The sequence below is a fragment of the Chiloscyllium plagiosum genome, chromosome 25, assembly GCF_004010195.1.
Source record: "Chiloscyllium plagiosum isolate BGI_BamShark_2017 chromosome 25, ASM401019v2, whole genome shotgun sequence".
Classification (NCBI taxonomy): Eukaryota; Metazoa; Chordata; class Chondrichthyes; order Orectolobiformes; family Hemiscylliidae; genus Chiloscyllium; species Chiloscyllium plagiosum.
In genome coordinates this window covers 29651260-29669791 of record NC_057734.1, presented here as the reverse complement: position 1 = coordinate 29669791, position 18532 = coordinate 29651260, and the positions used below count along the sequence as shown (strand labels likewise).

Sequence of the window (18532 nt, the reverse complement as noted above, 5' to 3'; positions counted from 1 at the left end):
CAGGTTGCAGGGGGACTTGGATAAACTGCAGAATTGGACTGAGATGTGGCAAATGGAGTTTCATCAAGGGCAGGTCGTGTCTCACAAACCTCACTGAATTTTTTGAGAAGGTGACCAAGCAAGTAGATGAGGGTAGGGAACTTGACGTGTTATACATGGACTTCAGTAAAGCCTTTGATAAGGTTCCACATGATAGGCTGATGGAGAAAATGAAGAGGCATGGAATTGAGGGTGATTTAGCAGTTTGGATTAGAAATTGGCTTTCTGAAAGAAGGCAGCGAGTGGTGGTTGATGGAAAGTATTCAGTCTGGAGTCCAGTTACTAGTAGTGTGCCACAAGGATCTGTTTTGGGACCACTGCTGTTTGTCATTTTTATAAGTGACTTGACGCAGGCGTAAGTGGATGGAGTAGTAAATTTGCAGACGACACTAAAGTCGGTGGAGTATTAGACAATTTGGAAGAATGTTACAGGTTACAGGGGGACTTGGATAAACTGCAGAATTGGACTGAGATGTGGCAAATGGAGTTTCATCAAGGGCAGGTCGTGTCTCACAAACCTCACTGAATTTTTTGAGAAGGTGACCAAGCAAGTAGATGAGGGTAGGGAACTTGACGTGTTATACATGGACTTCAGTAAAGCCTTTGATAAGGTTCCACATGATAGGCTGATGGAGAAAATGAAGAGGCATGGAATTGAGGGTGATTTAGCAGTTTGGATTAGAAATTGGCTTTCTGAAAGAAGGCAGCGAGTGGTGGTTGATGGAAAGTATTCAGTCTGGAGTCCAGTTACTAGTAGTGTGCCACAAGGATCTGTTTTGGGACCACTGCTGTTTGTCATTTTTATAAGTGACTTGACGCAGGCGTAATTAGTAAATTTAGTAAATTTGCAGACAACACTAAAGTCGGTGGAGTATTGGACAGTTTGGAAGAATGTTACAGGTTGCAGGATAAACTGCGAGTCCATGTGCATAGATCCCTGAAAGTTGCCACCCAGGTGGATAGTGCTGTGAAGAAGGCATATGGTGTGTTAGGTTTCATTCGTAGAGGGATTGTGTTCTGGAACCGCAATATCATGCTGCAACTATACAAAACGCTGGTGCAGCCACACTTGGAATATTGTGTACAGTTCTGGTTGCTCCATTACAGGAAGGATGTGGAAACATTGGAAAAGGTGCAGAGGAAATTTACCAGGATGTTGCCTGATCTGGAGGGAAGGTCTTATGAGGAAAGGCTGAGAGACTTGGGTCTGTTTTCATTGGAAAGAAGAAGGCTAAGGGGGGATTTGATAGAGACATACAAGATGATCAGAGGATTAGATAGGGTAGACAGAGAAAGATTTTTTCCTAGGATGATGATGTCAGCTTGTATGAGAGGGCATAACTACAAATTGAGGGGTGATAGATTTAAGATTGATGGCAGAGGAAAGTTCTTTATGCAGAGAGTGGTAAAGGCGTGGAATGCCCTACCTGCTAATGTAGTCAACTCAGCCACATTAGGGAGATTTAAACAATCATTAGATAAGCACATGGATGATTTTGGAATAGTGTAGGGGGACAAGCTGAGAATAGTTCACAGGTCAGCACAACATCAAGGGCCGAAGGGCCTGTTCTGCACTGTATTGTTCTATGTTCTATCTTTTGCACTGAGGTGTTGGGCTTTCCTGTCATTTGAGGATGGGAATTATTTGTGGAGCAGTGTCCTTTCGGACCCGACCAGATTGATTAGTAGTGATGCTGCTGAGCCACTCTGTTGGATGTTTAAATCTCTCACCCAGTTTACATTTTGTACCCTTGCCACCCTTCATGCTTCCTCCATGTATTATGCAACATGAAGAAACGCTGATTAATCAGCAGAGGGAGTGCAGTAGGAGGTTTCCTTGCCCATGTTTAATCTGAAGCTGAGAGACTTCATGGGGTCTGGAATCAATGATGAGGACTCCCAGGACAACTCCCTTCTGAGTGTGTACCATTATGTTGCCACCTCTGCTGGGTATGTTCTGCCAGTGGGGCAGATGATATCCAGGAATGGTAATGGTGGTATCTAGGACATTGTCATACTCATGGAATTGTACCTTAAAGACAATGTCAAGCCGTTGTTTGACTAGTTTGTGAAACAGTTCTCCCAATTTTGGCACATGTCGCCTGGGTGTTAATAACGATGACTTTGTAAGAGCTTTTTCTGGCATTGTCTTTTCCAATACATAGATTGATGCCAGATGATCCATCCAGTCTCATTTCTTTGAGACTTCATAGTGATTCATATGACCGAGTGGCTTGCTAGGCCATTTCAAAGGGCATTTGAGAATCATTGCTGTGAGTTGGGAGTCACATGTAGGCCAGACCAGGTGAGGATGGCAGATTTCCTTCTCTGAAAGAAGAGCATTAATGAGCCAGATGGGTTTTTTCCTGTTTCATGGTCATCAGTTGATTCTTGTTCCACATTTTTTTTTTGTTTTTGAATTCAAATTCCATCTGCTATGGTGGGATTCGAATCCATGTCTCCAGAGCATTAGCTGAGTTTCTGGATCAGTAACCTAGCCGTAATGCCGTTGTGTCATTGCTTCTGCCAAGAGGATTTGAGTACAGGGATAGTGAAGTCTTGTGTCATTGTATAGGGACATGGTTAGATCACATCTGGAGCACTGTATACAGTTTTGGTCTCCTTGACTCCGATAAATACATAATTTCCATAGACAGACCAACAAAGGTTAGCTGGTCTTATTCCAAGGATGGTGGCATTATTCTATGAAGAGACATTGGGCAAATGGGCCTGTGTTCTCTCGGGTTTCAGCGAATCAGAGATGGTCTCATTGAAATCAACAAAATACTTAAAAGGACTGAGATCTTAACTGCAGGTAGGTTATACCCCCCTGGGTGGGGAGACTAAAATCAAGAGGCACAATTTAAAAAGAATTGAATGTTACTTGGGTCCAAGATGAGAGTGTTTTTTAATTCGGAGGGTTGTGAATCTTTTGGAATTCTCTATCTGATAGGGCTGTGGAGGATCAGTCTTTGAGAAGGTTTAAGGTAGCGATTGATAGCGTTCTGATTACCAACGGCATTGAAAGTTACGTGGGTGTGCTCAGTAGAAGGCATTCTAGTGTTCATCAGCTGTGATTGTACTGAATGGTGTGGCTGGTTCAATTGGCTGAGTGGCCTACTCATTCATAGGCACTGGAATCAAAATGATTTGCCTTAAAGGAGCAATACTGAAATTGCTGTGACCCATATAAGGTGGCTGAGGTTGCTATCCAAAATTTGGATGTTTTAAAACATTATCATCTCTCATTTCTAAATGCAGTAAAAAAGGAAAAAAATAAACTCTGGTCCAAAGCTCACCAGATGCAGCAATTTAGAAATTAACAACCAAACTGGGGCAGCACTAACCATTGAGCACTGCTGCCTCACAACACCAGGGACCTGGGTTCACTGTCAGCCTCAGGCGACTGTGTGTGGAATTTGCACATTCTCCTCGTCTCTGCGTGGGTTTCCTCCGGGTGCTCCGGTTTCCTCCTACAATGCAAAGATGTGTAGATTAGGTGAGTTGGCCTTGCTAAATTGCCCATAGTGTTCAGGGATGTGTAGGTTAGATGCATTAGTCAGGGGTCAGGGATAAATATAGGATAGGGGGAATGGGTCTGGATGGGTTACTCTTTGAAGGGTCAGTGTGGACTTGTTGGGTTGAAGGGCCTACTTCCACAGGAATTTTATATTCTATAAATATTTTTCCTTCCGTCGTCTTTCCATCCTCAGAATTACTATACTTGGAACTGGTGCAAAATGGCTGGCTGTTTTAGAAGAAAAAAATCTGAAACCAGGTAACACTTGCTCTTTCTTGAAAATATGCTCGATTTTATTTTACTTGATATGGATTCTAAAACATTGTCAATTTATGAATTTTGCAATTGTTATAAAAGGTTAAGAATTTATTTGGGATTAATAGTTTCTAATAATGCAGCCCACAGGACCACACAATGAAACTGCCCAGAAGGAGCGCCTCCACTCCCTACCCCCTTCCCAGTCTCCAAACATAGCAGTGCTTGTTCACTATTTGGAAGAGCTATGCAATTAGCCCCATTCCTAGTTGTTTTCCTCTATAGCCCTGAACATGGTTTTCCTCCAAGTATTTATCAAATTCCCTGATTAAAATTGCCATTGAATCTAGTTGCAAAATCCATTTCAGGCAGTACATTTCAGTTCTGTTGAGTTTCTTTTTGACATGAACTGCTATAACAATAATTTAATTTCACACGGAATCAATGTCAATCTTGTGCAACTGTTTGAACCCTTACTGAGAAAGGATTATTACTCATTTTGTACAGAGACATAATGTGAAACAATTCTAATTTCTTTCCCTGTAGAATTACCGCAATTCTATCACTCATGCCACCTATACTTTACACGTTAAGTCTGTACTGGACTTTTAACTAATACTTCACTACAGATTCTTGAGAATGCATCTGCTGAAATCAACGTACGTTTGAGTGTTTTATTTTGTGCCAGTACTTAGATATAAGAGCCCATTTTAACTTTGCTTTCAAACATTCGTGGTTAGGTTTTGATTTGACAGATTCCAGGGCTGTGGCAGAAAAGCTTATTTCAGAGCGCAAGTACAAGAAAAATTTTGATCTACAAAAATCCACCTGGTTGTAATAAGGCTAATGCTCTTTGCATAAAGTCAAATCTGTTTGAATTAAAAACCAAAAGGACTGTGGACGCTGTAAATCACAAACAAAAACAGAAATTGCTGAAAAAGCTCAGCAAGTCTGGCAGCATCTGTGGAGAGAAATCAGTTACCATTTCAGAGGAACGGTCACTCGACCCCCAATGTTAACTCTGATTTCTCTCTACAGATGTTGCCAGACCTGCTGAGCTCTTCCAACAAATTCTGCTTTTGTTTCTGTTCTGATTAAATCTTGATTTGGTGTCCAAAATCTTCATTACCAAGTAACTTTGGTACTTCCAAAGTGACCCTGAGTATTTATTGCCTACTTCAAAAGCCATGCCAAACTAAGAAGATAAATGATTGCAATTTTGTTGCTGTATTCACAGTTATGCTGCCATAATTTTGTTTGCTTTGCAAAATGACTTATGTATCAAGGTCTTATCAATTATGGAATTTTTTTGTATCATGTCAAATAGATCTCGGTATTCAATAACTACCACGATTCTTGACTCCAAAGCTTTGCAAAAATACTTAAAGCATCTTTGTTCAGATAATGCAGTTGTAATTGTGTCTCAATCCTGAAGCTACAGGTGATGAAGATGAAATGAAATAAAATGTCACTTAAGTTTGTCATTTCCAATGAGACAAATTTGTTCATATTTAGAAATCTGATGTGAATGAAATTTAGTTTAATAAACCCAATTGTCAGGAGTAAAAAGTGTAAACTTGTATAAATAGTTAAAAACCAAATAGTTATAAATGAAGTTATACTAATTTATGAAACTTGTCAAAGTTCTATTTTAGTGTGAATATTAACATACCATTAAAACTAATGAATGTAATAGTGAACTATAAAATTGAAGTTTGATTCACGTTCACCTTTTTCAGGTGAAACTCACAGTCTGCAGACTCTACACACCATTCTGTCAACAGGGTCTCCCCTCAAACCTCTAACTTACGATTATGTCTACAAACACATCAAGAGTACAGTCCTGCTAGGATCAATCACAGGTACGATTTCTGGGAATTGGTGGCGTTTCTATTCAACAGTGCATTTAGAGCCATGCATTATATGATGCAGTTTATGAATAAAATGTGTTTCATCCTTGAAGTAACATTCTCATCAAGCCAAGTACATTGGTAAAGATGTTCATGGCTAGAATGCTAATACTGTGTGGCATTCTGCCATGCAAAGCAAAGTGATTGATGGAACATGAGTTGATGACCTAGATCCCCCTCAGAATGAGTTTACAATATGAGCTGCACAAAGAGAAGCACTTGAGTGGAAATCTTACTGTGAGATTACTTGTCTGCTCTGCCAACTGGAATGAAATTTTTCATTTGTTGTGAGGAGGAAAAATAACGTTACATTAGCAACTGGATTGGATTTTCAGGAGATTTGTAACACTTTAGAAGGAGAACATTGGCTCATATTCTTCTTAATGCGATCATATTTTGCTTGATTTAATTTAAACACAGAGTTAATAGAGTGCCTAGTTACAATAACTGCAGTATAGAGCTTTTAGATGGGACGTACAATTTCTTGTCTCCCTTGCCACCTTGATGGAAAAGACCAATATTGAGAGCAGAAAGGTAAGCTTTATTTTGAAGGGAAATCTTTTACATTCTAAAGAACTCCGAGTGAGTCAGGAAGAATAAGCCACATGCAAGTGCTCCACTACTTGATTGGTGAAATGATGAAATGAGTTTTGGACATTCTGATCTTGTTTGGTTAATTGCTCTTCCTCATGTCGAAATGGAAACTGCCGGAATAATGCAATCCAACAAGACAACATTGTAAATTAACAAGCTTAAAAACTTGATGACGCAGTCACATTTATAGCTTTTCACTCATTTTAATGACTTCTATCCAGATTAAAATTCATTGATTTTGAGGAAACTGTAATATTTGGCTTGATATGTTGGGTAGCTTTGCCCTCAGTGATTGTAATCATTGACTTGCTTATAATATACGAAATGTGTAAGTGGTGAGCGCTCTTTATTTTTACTTCTCATTTTTGTACCAATGAAGGAAAATTACTGCTCATTGCTGAGATGTTTGCTGTTTTGGAGGGAGATGAATAGTTTCTGCAGTCTTCAATTGGGAAACACACTTGTAATTTACCAATGACTTTTAACAGTCTTTTTGATAGCTCTTCAATCTTATTAAACATTATTGTCTTTCATAATGACATGGAACTAGTCAGATGGATAATAAAGATCCATTGTTCACAACGATATTGTTTTATTGATGCATGGTGAGAGTTGGACAGAACACGTGACATGAAGTGGCAATGCTATCTTGAAGAGAATGGTTTTAGTTAAAACTTAATAAAATAACCACCAAAAATCACAATAGTAAATTCAGGGGAAACCTCTTTATTTAAAAAGTGATGAGAATGTGAAACTCTCACAATGACAGTAGTTAAAATACTGCTGCATTTAAGGGGAAGCAAAGCATGTGTAGGAGGGAGAAAGGAATAGATGATTGTGAATGGTAAATTTACATGAATAAAGGTGGGAGAATGCTCAAGTGGGTGTAAACAGCAGCATGGGTAGTTTGAGCAATATGGCCTGTTTCTGTGCCAGGTTTCGGATTCAATGTAGTCCTTTTATGTTGAAGCTCTTTCTGATTAGAGTCATGAGCCAGGAATGTGATGCACAGCTCATCATTCACTTGGCTGTGTCATTATAGCAGCACATGCAAGAAAAATGACCCCATCCAGAAAGAATTGTTTGTCTGATCGGGTGATCTTGCCATTTTGTTCAATGTGCACTTGGATCACCGATGCACTTTGGTGCAGTAAGTGCAACCTGTTGTGTCATAATGTCTCATCAAGGTTACTTTGACATTGTTTCATTGGCATCAAGATTGGAGGCAATGAGCCAACGACTTTTAAAACTGTGGAGGACACCATATCACCCGTTGTCCACAGGGGACCATTGAGTTTGTCAGAGGGATCTCTTCTGAGTACCTGTGAATCTTGAGATATTAAGAGTCTATTAGGCCTCCATATCCGTAGGGTAGATGGGAGGGTATTTTGGAGAGGGTTAGACCGTGATTTTTTTTTTCAAAATCATAAAACCGGGTTGAGCCCAGCAGTCAGACCTGGCTCTGGCTTCTGTTACACCTGCATCCTACCTATTGCTCATGATGATGATGATGTGGTTGATTAGGTGTCAGCCCATAGAACGAGGGGGCTGTTCATCCAAGATGATGTGTTGCAATTTGGGAAGCAGAAAATTGTATTGATATTTAATAGCTCAAGCTCGACATTTACCTTCAGAGAGATGTTACAACTGCCCACTGTCTTTTCCTGATGAACCCTTTCCACCTGTTATGATCTGCACAAACACTTGCATTGAATTTACTGCGAATGATTCACTTGTCTCACATTGACATAGGAGCAGTCAAGGAGTAGAAGGTCATTGTAGAATTATCTTTGCCTTTATCAGGGTCAGTTGTGTTGATAAACACTGAGGAGAGTAGCTTGACTGATGTTTGATGGTGCTTCAACAATCATGAACATTTGGGAAGATATCAGTAAACTGACATGATGGCTCCTGGCAGTGAAATTCATGTCTGTTTCGTGCAATCCTTCTTTTCCATGGCCACTCCAAGAGAATCTGCAGCCTGCAGTAGTTGTCCTGAGCATGCTGATCTGGGCTTTGTATACGAAGAGCAGTTCTTCTTCTTGTATATCAGCTATGGCATTGTCTGTGAGGATGCAGACATCCCATGTTCCAGTGGCTCTTGTCATCCTACCTGAGGAGATTATAAGAACTAGGAACAAGTGGAGGTTGATTGGCCCATTGGCAGTTTGAGTCTGCTCTAACATTTAATCTGATCTCGGCTGATCTGATTGTGACCTTGATTCCTCTTTTTTCCCTGGCCCCCATAACCTTTAACTGCCTCATTGATGCAAAATCTGTCCGATTCAGCCTCCACTGCTCTCAGGGGAAGAAAATTCCAAAGACTCTTGAATCTCTGGGAGAGGAAGTTGTTCCCTCTCTCGATCTTAAATGGGAGACCTCATTTATCAAACTCTGCTGGCAGTTCTTGATTCCCAGGCTCCACTCCCCAGAAATGTGGTGGAAGAAAGTCAGAGGTGCAGAGCATTCATTGGCTCTATATTGATAAAACTACATAACAGACTAGAGAAAGCTGTGCATTCTGAAATCATGCGATCCTAAACCCATTTGTCTAGGAATAACTGTAAATTCTGATTTATTTTTATCAATGGACACACTTGAATCTTTCTATTGTGTAAATATAGTAAAGCTCAAATGTAGGTTTTTTTTTTGTCTCACACAAGATCTGTCCTATAGCTTGTACTCCAGAAGTGTACAAACTTCCTCCAGACAATGGAGCACTGAGCAAATGAAGCTGTCAAATGGATTTGTGACAAAAAGGTCAACTGTTGCAGGGAAACCAGGCTGTAGGTGAACATGATCTCTTGCTCAGCACATTGAATGGAGTGATCAGCTTTTTAATGGGCATATCTCCTTGCACAAAAGCCTCTAATGAATAGGTTGATTTAAAAACTGTTCACTGTGCGCTGACACTGGGTACACAACATAAAGCTGGTTGGAATATCATAAGTTGCTGCGTGCAGGTCCTTCCAGCATTCTGAAAGCGAATATCTGCCATTTTGCTGAAAGGAAAGTGAGCTCCTGTCTAGCAACAGAGTTTCTTGAAGGATGGGTGTGAAAATACAGGCTGAGATGTTCAGAATTTTATACTTTCTATGATTAGATTACAGAGTTTAAGCTGCTGAATTTCTGTGCTTCCAACTGGAGGAAGTTACATTTATTGAAATATGACATGTCCATGATGCAGCCTAGTGGTATTTTTGGCATGCTTGGACACTTTTTTTTTGATAAGTTTTCCTTTTTATATTGTCACTTGTGAAGACTTCCTGGCATGATTGTCTGTTGAGAGAAGGTGAAACCTCAGTTGTTGTCTAATAACCAGCTGGTATGTATCACCTTAAGAGAGGAGGAAATTGGAGGAAACAGCATCTCTCAAGGTTGAGTTGGTTTCATGGTGACAAAACAGACAATAGAAGATTGGACCAGAATTGGGCAATAAACTGCCAAGTCTAATTTAGTCAGAGTCATTGCACTGGAACCTGAGATTCTTCTCATTTAACTTCTTGTCAGACAGTGTCTCAGTAGGTTATTAACTGCGCAGGTATCTGCACTGATAAGCAATGTAATTTTTATCCTGTTGGTTTTCAATATTTTCTGTTCACATTTAGGGGGTCCATTAAGCAGGGACTATGGCTTGGGGGAGATGGCGATGTAGTGAAGATGTCACCAGTTGATGGTTCATAGCTAATGCTGTAGTGACATGTGTTCAAATACCACAATGGGAGTTGGAATTGAGAGCTAGTCACTGTCACGTAACGACCATCAACTGTAAAAACTCATCTGGTTGGCGAATGCTCTTTGTGGAAGTAAATCTGCTGTCCTTACCTGATCTGGCCTCAATGTGATTCCAGACTGACAGAAATGTGGTTGACTTCTTTTTTCGTAAATATTTTTATTGAGAAAAAATTTATAATTTTGTAAAAAAAAAATTATAAAATTACTACAAAATAGTGTAACAATCTTATAACAACAAAAACAGTAAACAAACTGATACTGTACTCCACAAACTATTTTAAAAGAAAAATTGCACTATGCAAACTACAATTCCATAAATTAAACAAAACAAATTCCACCAAGGCAAATTAAATTAAATTAAATTAAGTTACAACACTCCGTCCAACCCCAGCAAAGCTCCCCATTACCGGGAGCGTGAGTTGGCACATCCGTATTTATTCAGAATTCTTCTTCCCAAGGGCCCCTGGCCTGCCAGAAACAGGTCTCATGGCTACACAAAGGCCCTGACCAATATAGCCGTCAAGTCTGTACTGTCTCTTTCAAAAAGGGCTGCCATGTCCTATAAAAGAGTTCCAGTTTTTGATGCACCATACTAGTAAGGAAGTCCAGTGGGATGTGCTCCATAACTAACCTATGCCACCATGAGAGTCCTGGGGATTTTCTGACACCAGTTCATCAGAGTGTTCTTCCTCGCACAAAATGAAAGAATATTAAATGATTTTTTTTCCCATGCGCATCCAAAGAGGGGAGATTCTGCAAACCCAAGAGGAGGGACACTGGATCTACCTTGACCTCGGTTCACAAGATCCCTTCCAAGACACACTCTATAATGCCCCAATACCTATGAAGCTTGTGGCATGAACACAAGCAATGAGTAAGCGTACCAATATCTATTTTACATTTGGGACAGATTGAAGATACTCTTGTCTTAAATTTTGCAAGCCACTCCAGTGCTGAATAAGCCCTATGGAGTACCTTAAGTTGCATAACCTGCATCCTAATGTAGATCAAAATCTTCCTTACCATCTCCCAAATATCCTCCCATACCTCTGGTGAAACCTCAACCCCCAATTCCTGAGTCTAGATCCTGCACAGCCACACAATGTCCTTTGAGACTATGCCCCCTAATAATTGATAGAGGGTGCTGACCGAGAGAGTACCCGTGAACTGAAGTACACTCCTCTCCACATCAGACTTATAGGGACTAACCATTAATGTAGTCTTTTTCGGTATAAAGTTCCTAATCTGAAAATAACGAAAGACGTCGCTCCTAGCTGGTTCATAGTTCATATTTCTGGCCCAACTACTTGAAAGACATCAAGACCTCCCCCTCATCTTCCAGATAAGAAACTCCTCTGGATTCTGGCTTTAGGCTGTGGAAATCTGTTGATCCTGGCCAGAATCCTGGCATTCCCATTATGGGTGTGAAAGGGGAAGTTTTTTTTAAAAAGTTGCCCTCACCATGCCTCTCCATGCTTTAACCATGTTAAGGACAATCGGATTTCTGCAATGGTCCATAACAGTCCTCATCTTGTCCAGAAACACCAAATTAATGAGGGGGCATTTTACCTGGGAGGCCTCGATGTCCAGCCAGATTGACCGTGGATCCTGGCAGACACAGCCAGCCACATTAGATAATAGGCAACTTGATTGATATTTTTTAAATCTGGAAAGTGCACACTCCCCATCCCCTGCGGGAGCTGCAATTTGGCAAGCTTAATAAGGGGCTGTCAATGACACCAGATAAAAGAACCAAGCTAGCTGTGAAGCCTCCGTAGCGCTTGCCTAGGCAGCATCAAATGGAGCATTCCAATGAGCAAATGAGGAAGAACATTCATTTTAACCAGAGCTATTCTACCCAACCAGAATATTGGAAGATCCTCCCAGCGCTGAAGATCCTGTCTTATCTTCTCAGCACAAGATTAGCCTTATATAATTAATCGAAAGTCAGGGTGATAAAAATGCCTAAATACATCAAACCTCCCTGTGACCACCTGAAAGGAAATCCGATTCCACCCCCAAGGTCAGGTACTCTAACAAGACCCCCCACAGGCATGGCCTCCGACTTCATAAAATTAATTTTATACCCTGAGAAAGAACCAAACCAATTAATCACTTGTATCAAACAGGGTAGAGATATTGTTGGATTAGTTAGAAAAAGAATGTCATCTGCATGAAGGGTCAGATGCCCTCCTGATCCTACCTCTGGGGTGATTATATTGGGATCCCTCCAGACAGCCTCTGCCAATGGCTCAATCACCAATGTAAATAACAACGGTAAAAGAGGGCACCTTTGTCAGCTGCCTCTACCAATACTTAAATTGTCAGACCTTATACCATTAGTGAGAACTGCTGCCTTAGGGTCACTAAATAACACTGCCACCCACCTAGCAAAGACCCCCTGCAAGACAAAACCATTCCAGGGCATAGAAGTGTATAGCCACTCCACCCGGTTAAATGCTTTCTCTGCATCCAGGGACACTATCAGGCTCTGAATCGACCCTTGCTGGCATATCTGAACCATATTCAGTAATCTTCTAATGTTATTAGAAGACCTGCGACCCCTAATGAAACCTTTGCAATGGAGGGCAAAACCTTCTCCAACCTCAATGCCAGCATTTTTGACAAAATTTTAAAATCTATTTTTAATAATGATATAGACCTGTACGAAGTACAATCCTCTGGGGCTTTCCCAGAATAAGGGAGATATTTGCTTCTCTCAAGATGGGAGGCAGTCCTGACTGTACAAATGATTGACCCGGCCAGCATGCCTATAAACTCCTTATAAAACTTGCTCTGAAATCCATCTGGGTCGGGCGCTTTACCGCTCTGGAGCTGCCTCACCACCTCCTGTATCTCTCGGATTGTCAGAGGGGCATTCAAAAGAGACGCCTTGAAATTACACCTCGGGTGTCCAAGGCCTTAAAAAAGGAGTCCATATTTGCCAATCTGTCCTCACCGCCCACCAACTAGTACCACTCAGGAGTATAATTTCCTGAATGGGGCATTAATCTTTTAGGAATTGCAAGTGAGAGTACTAGCACACACTCTGATGGATGTGATAGATTGGGGTGAGGGGAGGGGCCTCTCCTCTTTCTGGTCAGATGTCTACCTGGCTTATCACCATACTTGAAATAACCTTTTTGTTTTGCAAAGGAGATCTCCCTCTTTGCTGTCTGGGTGAGTGCAGCATTTAGAGCAGCCCTAAGGGCTGTAATCCGCTGCAACTTAGTTACAGACAGTCTGTCAAAGTATGCTGTCTCAGCCGGGCCTCAAGCATACACTGCTGCTCTCCCCTCTGCTGCTTTCGGGTCGTCGAATAAGAAATAATCAAACCCCTTGCATAGCATTTGGCACTCTCCCAGAGCATCAATGGATTACTAGTCGTAGCTGAATTAATATCCCAAAACATTTTAAATTCCCATGAAAAATACTCAGTAAACTTGCTATCTTTCAGGAGAAAAGGATCCATGCGCCAATGCCACGAGTCTGTCCCGTTACCACCGGCTTTAACCTCCATGTACTCTGCCACATGATCAGAAATGGCTATGTTCCCAATTCTACAGGACAACATCGAATTCAAAAAGGCCAGTGGAGCAAAAAAAAATGTTAATCCTAGTGTAACCGTTGTCGGTTAGAGAAAAAGATGAAGTCCCTACCCTCAAGGTGAAGACATCTCCACACGTCCACCAACCCCAGCTCTCTACTCAGGTCCACAGTTGCCTGGATTGCAGGGATATACCTGTAAAACCCTGGGACATCCTGTCTACCCCGGGGGTCCATAAGATGACTAAAGTTTCCCCCATGATCGTATGACGCGCCCCAAGGGTCATCAACCTTGAAGACGCATCCGTTAAAGATTTGAGGGGGTGAGCCGGAGGGCAATACACATTCAAGATTCCATACTCCTCTCCATGTATTAAAGCTTTAAGGATCATAAACCACCCATATTTGTCCATAATCTGGTCTAACAGCTGAAATGGGAGATTTTTCTGGATGACTATAGCAACTCCTCTGCTTTTGGAATTGAAGGATGAGTAAAATACCTGTCTGAATCCTCCCTACTGTAACTTTGTGCCCCTTGTCGGTTAGGTGTATTTCCTAGAGCAAGGTTACATCAATCTGTTCTTTTCTAAGGCTAGAAAGTATCTTTTTTTCTCTTAATCGGTGAATGACTCCCCATAACATTCCAGGTGCACCATTTAAACAAACTATTAGCCATAGCTGTCCGAAACAGCCAGTGACCCTCGCGGAAGGCGGAACCCCGCTCATAATGCGCCGAGCGAAAACAGTAACCAGTTCTGCTAAACTTGAGAATACAACGACAAAATCAAAACTTCTAACAACTACTTCTACTTCTACAATGAACCAACATATAAAACAAATAAGACGAAACTTTCCTCCTTGCCCACAGGGGCACTCTCAACCCACTAACTCCACATGGCTCCTTCTAGCTGAAGCTGTGCCCCAAACCCAGGCGAAACAAAGTATAAAAACAAACAAATGCATCTTACAATGAGAAAATTAAAAGTGGGCACCCAGGCTGTCCCATCCATACTTTGAGACTGGGCAATCCTGGTAAACCGCCTCTCTTCCCGGCCACCCTGCCATCATGTATCAAGCGAGAGAACTGAAAAGGGAATGACAGAAAAACACAGGATAATGGGAGGAGAGAAATAAGGGAGAAACAAAGTGAACACTATTGTCTATATTATTTGAGCTATGCTAGTCTATTTTAAGGTGTTCAGGAAGTCCTTTGCCTTTTCCAATGAGTCAAAATTAAACACGGACCCATGTTTCATGTGGCTGAAATGTAATGTTGCCGGAAATCTTGCAGAGTACTGAATATTCAAGACCCTCAGTCTTTTTACCTCAAAGGCCTTCCTCTTGCGGGTCACAGCCGCAGAGAAGTCTTGGAAACACTTAATTATTGATCTTTTGTATATCAGAGCCTGTGGATCCTTCGCCAGTGCTCTAACAGCATCTAGCAACATTTGCTTATCTGTATAGTGTTGGAGTTGCACTAGGACCAGGCAGGGGCACTGGTCTGACGCGGGTCTGCGCACTGTGACCCGATGGGCCCACTCGACCCGCACCCGGTCTACCCCGACTTACAGCTACAAAAACTGTGGGAGTCATTGCTCCAAAAACTGATTAGCGGGCCGCCTTCCTCCTGTTCCGGCAGCCCGATCAAGCAGTTGTTTTTCCGAAGGCCTTGATTTTTGAGGTTGTCCATCTGCTCCACTAAGGTCCATACCTGCCTTTCCAGGGCCTGGACCTGCCCCACCAAGGATTCTGCTGTGATTTCGGAGGCTGCGGTCCACTGCTCCACCTCCACGACACACTGCCCGAGATGCTCGATCTCCTTGGTCATGCTTCTGCAGCATGGCCGAGATTGGTTCTAGCCTGGTCCGGATCTCCTCCATCGCTGAATAGATTAGATTACTTAGTGTGGAAATAGGCCCTTCGGCCCAACAAGTCCACACCGACCCTCCGAACAGCAACCCACCCAGACCCATTCCCCTATGTTTACCCCTTCACCTGACACTATGGGCAATTTAGCATGGCCAATTCACCTAAACTGCATATCTTTGGACTATGGGAGGAAACCGGAGCACCCGGAGGAAACCCACGCAGACCCGGGGAGAATGTGCATACTTTCATGAATTCTGAGACTAGGCTGTGCTCCACAGGTAAGTCCCCTGGGACGTTCGAGGAGGCCAAGGCTGTTGCTGCGGGTGTGTCCGTAGCTGCAGGGGAGTGCTCTGCTTGTGCAATCCTCACTGTCCTTTTCCCTTGATCATCATTTTTACTCAATTAAACTGACATACAGCAACTCTGGGGATCTAAAACTAATGATTTTTACCAAAATAGTTAAGAAATGAGGGGGGAGGTGTGAATGCACCAGTCTGCCTGGGTTCTAGTGCAGAGCTCAGAAGGGCAGACCTACTGGATCGCGACCATCTTGGATATCCCCGTGGTTGATTCTTAATTGAAATAGTCCAGCAAGATACTTAAATCCAAGGTCATTTAGGGATAGGCAACAAATATTGGCTTTTCCAATAGTACTTATATTCCATGAAAGAATAAAAGAAATAAAAAGTTGTAGCAAATTCTCTGGATGCAAATGAGATATTATCGCTGATAGGCAAAGAGGTATGTCATTGGGAGAAATTCTGTAATTCAGGCATCAACAGAAATTGTAACCATGTGAATATATCAGTACTTTGATTTCCACATCAGTCATGCTCCAGTTAAGAACATAAAACACTATTTTTGCATGTGGTTGCGGCACATGATAATATGCGTAGAGAACATCTGCAAAACACAAGTTTGGAATCGGTTGATTTGTGAAGTATTTTTAATGGATCCATATGAAAAATTATGCTTCAGTTGCTGTACACATCAGGATTGCTGGTACTCAATCCATCTCAAAACTTTGCCAGAATCAGAATTCACTGAAGCGTAAAAAATTACCTCTGAAGGCTAGATCTAAATTGAGCAATGATAATTGCTATTTTCCAGTTACTGTTCATCAGGTCAGATGATCTAGTCCATGTTATACTATTCAGTACATGTGCATTTTTAATCCAGTTATAGTTAATCTTATTGTCTATTAGTTATGCAACTTAAATATACATCTTTTTGGGATTTTCAGACTGACAGTTTTAGTTTTTTTAAAATCCATTTTTATTGAATCTGCACTTAAAAATGGTAACCTTAAAACACCTGGATTTGGCATTATCTTCAAATATAGAATGAAGTCATGCATAATATCAATTTTTGTTTAGTTTTATCTGTTTATGGCAGATGTCGTTTTAAAGTTTGATTTGATTAGAAAGGGGCTGTATCTGGACATTGATGGTTAAAAATAGTTAAGTGAATTATATTTCTAATGGGTATGATAAATCCTGAGCATTTAAGAAATTTATCTTGCTTGGGTCCTTTAAATTAAATTCACAATTTTTCTGATTTCTTAGGTTAAGACTTGTAAGTTTATAATTGTTTAAACACTGCTTGGAGAAGGAATTCCAAACAAATAAACTAATGTGAATATATGGATTCTAGCTATATAACACCCATCTTTATGATGTATGTATCTAGCTATTTATATATGGAAATGCTTCTATGGTGGAAAGGAGAAATGTTGAAAGAGCACATACAGCTGAGGCATTCAAATCAGTGTGGCTTATGATGGCTGAAAGAGCAAAATGGGACAGAAGGGAAGAGTGCATGGGCAGAAGAGCATCGGATTGGGAAAAGAAAGAAAACAATGTTTAGATGTGGAATCTTTACCAGATCAAGGACTCACACAGCTTCAATTCTGTCAAAGTGCCAATACATAAAACATTAGCCTGTCTTCTCTTCCTTCACACACTGGCAGATTTACAGTTTGTTTGAGTTGCATAGATTAATAGTTGATCTAAATTTTGAAATGTTCAGGACAAATTGATATTGTACAAAAATAACTTGTTGCATATCAAGAACCATTGCATATGTAAACTGCTTGGTAAATAGAATTATATAATATGGAGAGACAGAAAAGAAATGAAAGAGAAATTAGGAAATAAGATTTGGAACATTAGCATGACATGGGAAGAGAGTGGCAAATGGATTGTGCTTAAGATTATAAAGAGAAATTTTGGAATATTAAGGAAAAATGGGTAAAAGTTATGAATTCACAGCAAATGTACGTGATGTTTAAAATATACCAGCCATAACAAGTTAGGATCCCAAAGAGCTTGTATACAGTTCAATGCGAGGATGATGAATAACTCAGTTAATGGACTTAATGACAGTTTTATTTAAATGGCGAGGAGGCAACAATGTACCAACAAATAGTCGTCATGCGTTCCAGTTTTGTGTTTGTGAACAGAGGCTTAAGATAAGCTGAAAACAAACAAATCTCTAGGAATTGATGCACTGTGCACATATACAAAGGAAATGATTTATGAAGTACTGTTAGTCAGTCATTTTGATTGAAGTTCTTGTAGACTGCAACTAGGCAAATGTGCTGAGCACAAACAACAGACATTCTGCGATTATACTGAGAAAACTAATGAAATCAAAGCTTCAGATTTAAAGAAAGCCTTTTAAATGACAGCCTTTGTTCTAAGCACACTCTCAGATTAAAGTCATAAAGTTGGAGGTTTAATTTTCCAATCCTGAATCTCGAACATATAGGGATAGCAGTCTTTCATGTGGGGTGAAACCATTGACATAATTTGTAGATATAACCACCTCCAAACGGACCCCACCACCAGGGATATATTTCCCTCCCCTCCCCTATCAGCATTCCGAAAAGACCACTCCCTCCGTGACTCCCTCGTCAGGTCCACATCACCCACCAACCCAACCTCCACTCCCTGCAACCGCAAGAAATTCAAAACTTGTGCCTACGCCTCCCCCCTTACTTCCCTCCAAGGCCTCAAGGGATCCTTCCATATCTGCCACAAATTCATCTGCACCTCCACACACA

General features: G+C 41.1%; 1 protein-coding gene across 3 annotated transcripts in view; it reads left to right on the top strand.

The window, feature by feature from the left end:
* aacs (acetoacetyl-CoA synthetase) overlaps positions 1-18532 on the top strand; it is a 155316-nt gene that overhangs the window by 117424 nt on the left and 19360 nt on the right. For all 3 annotated transcript variants that reach the window (XM_043715806.1, XM_043715805.1, XM_043715807.1), the window contains 2 exons: positions 3753-3817; positions 5554-5676. In XM_043715806.1, the coding sequence (XP_043571741.1) occupies positions 3753-3817; positions 5554-5676 (188 nt within the window). The remainder of the gene's footprint in view (positions 1-3752; positions 3818-5553; positions 5677-18532) is intronic.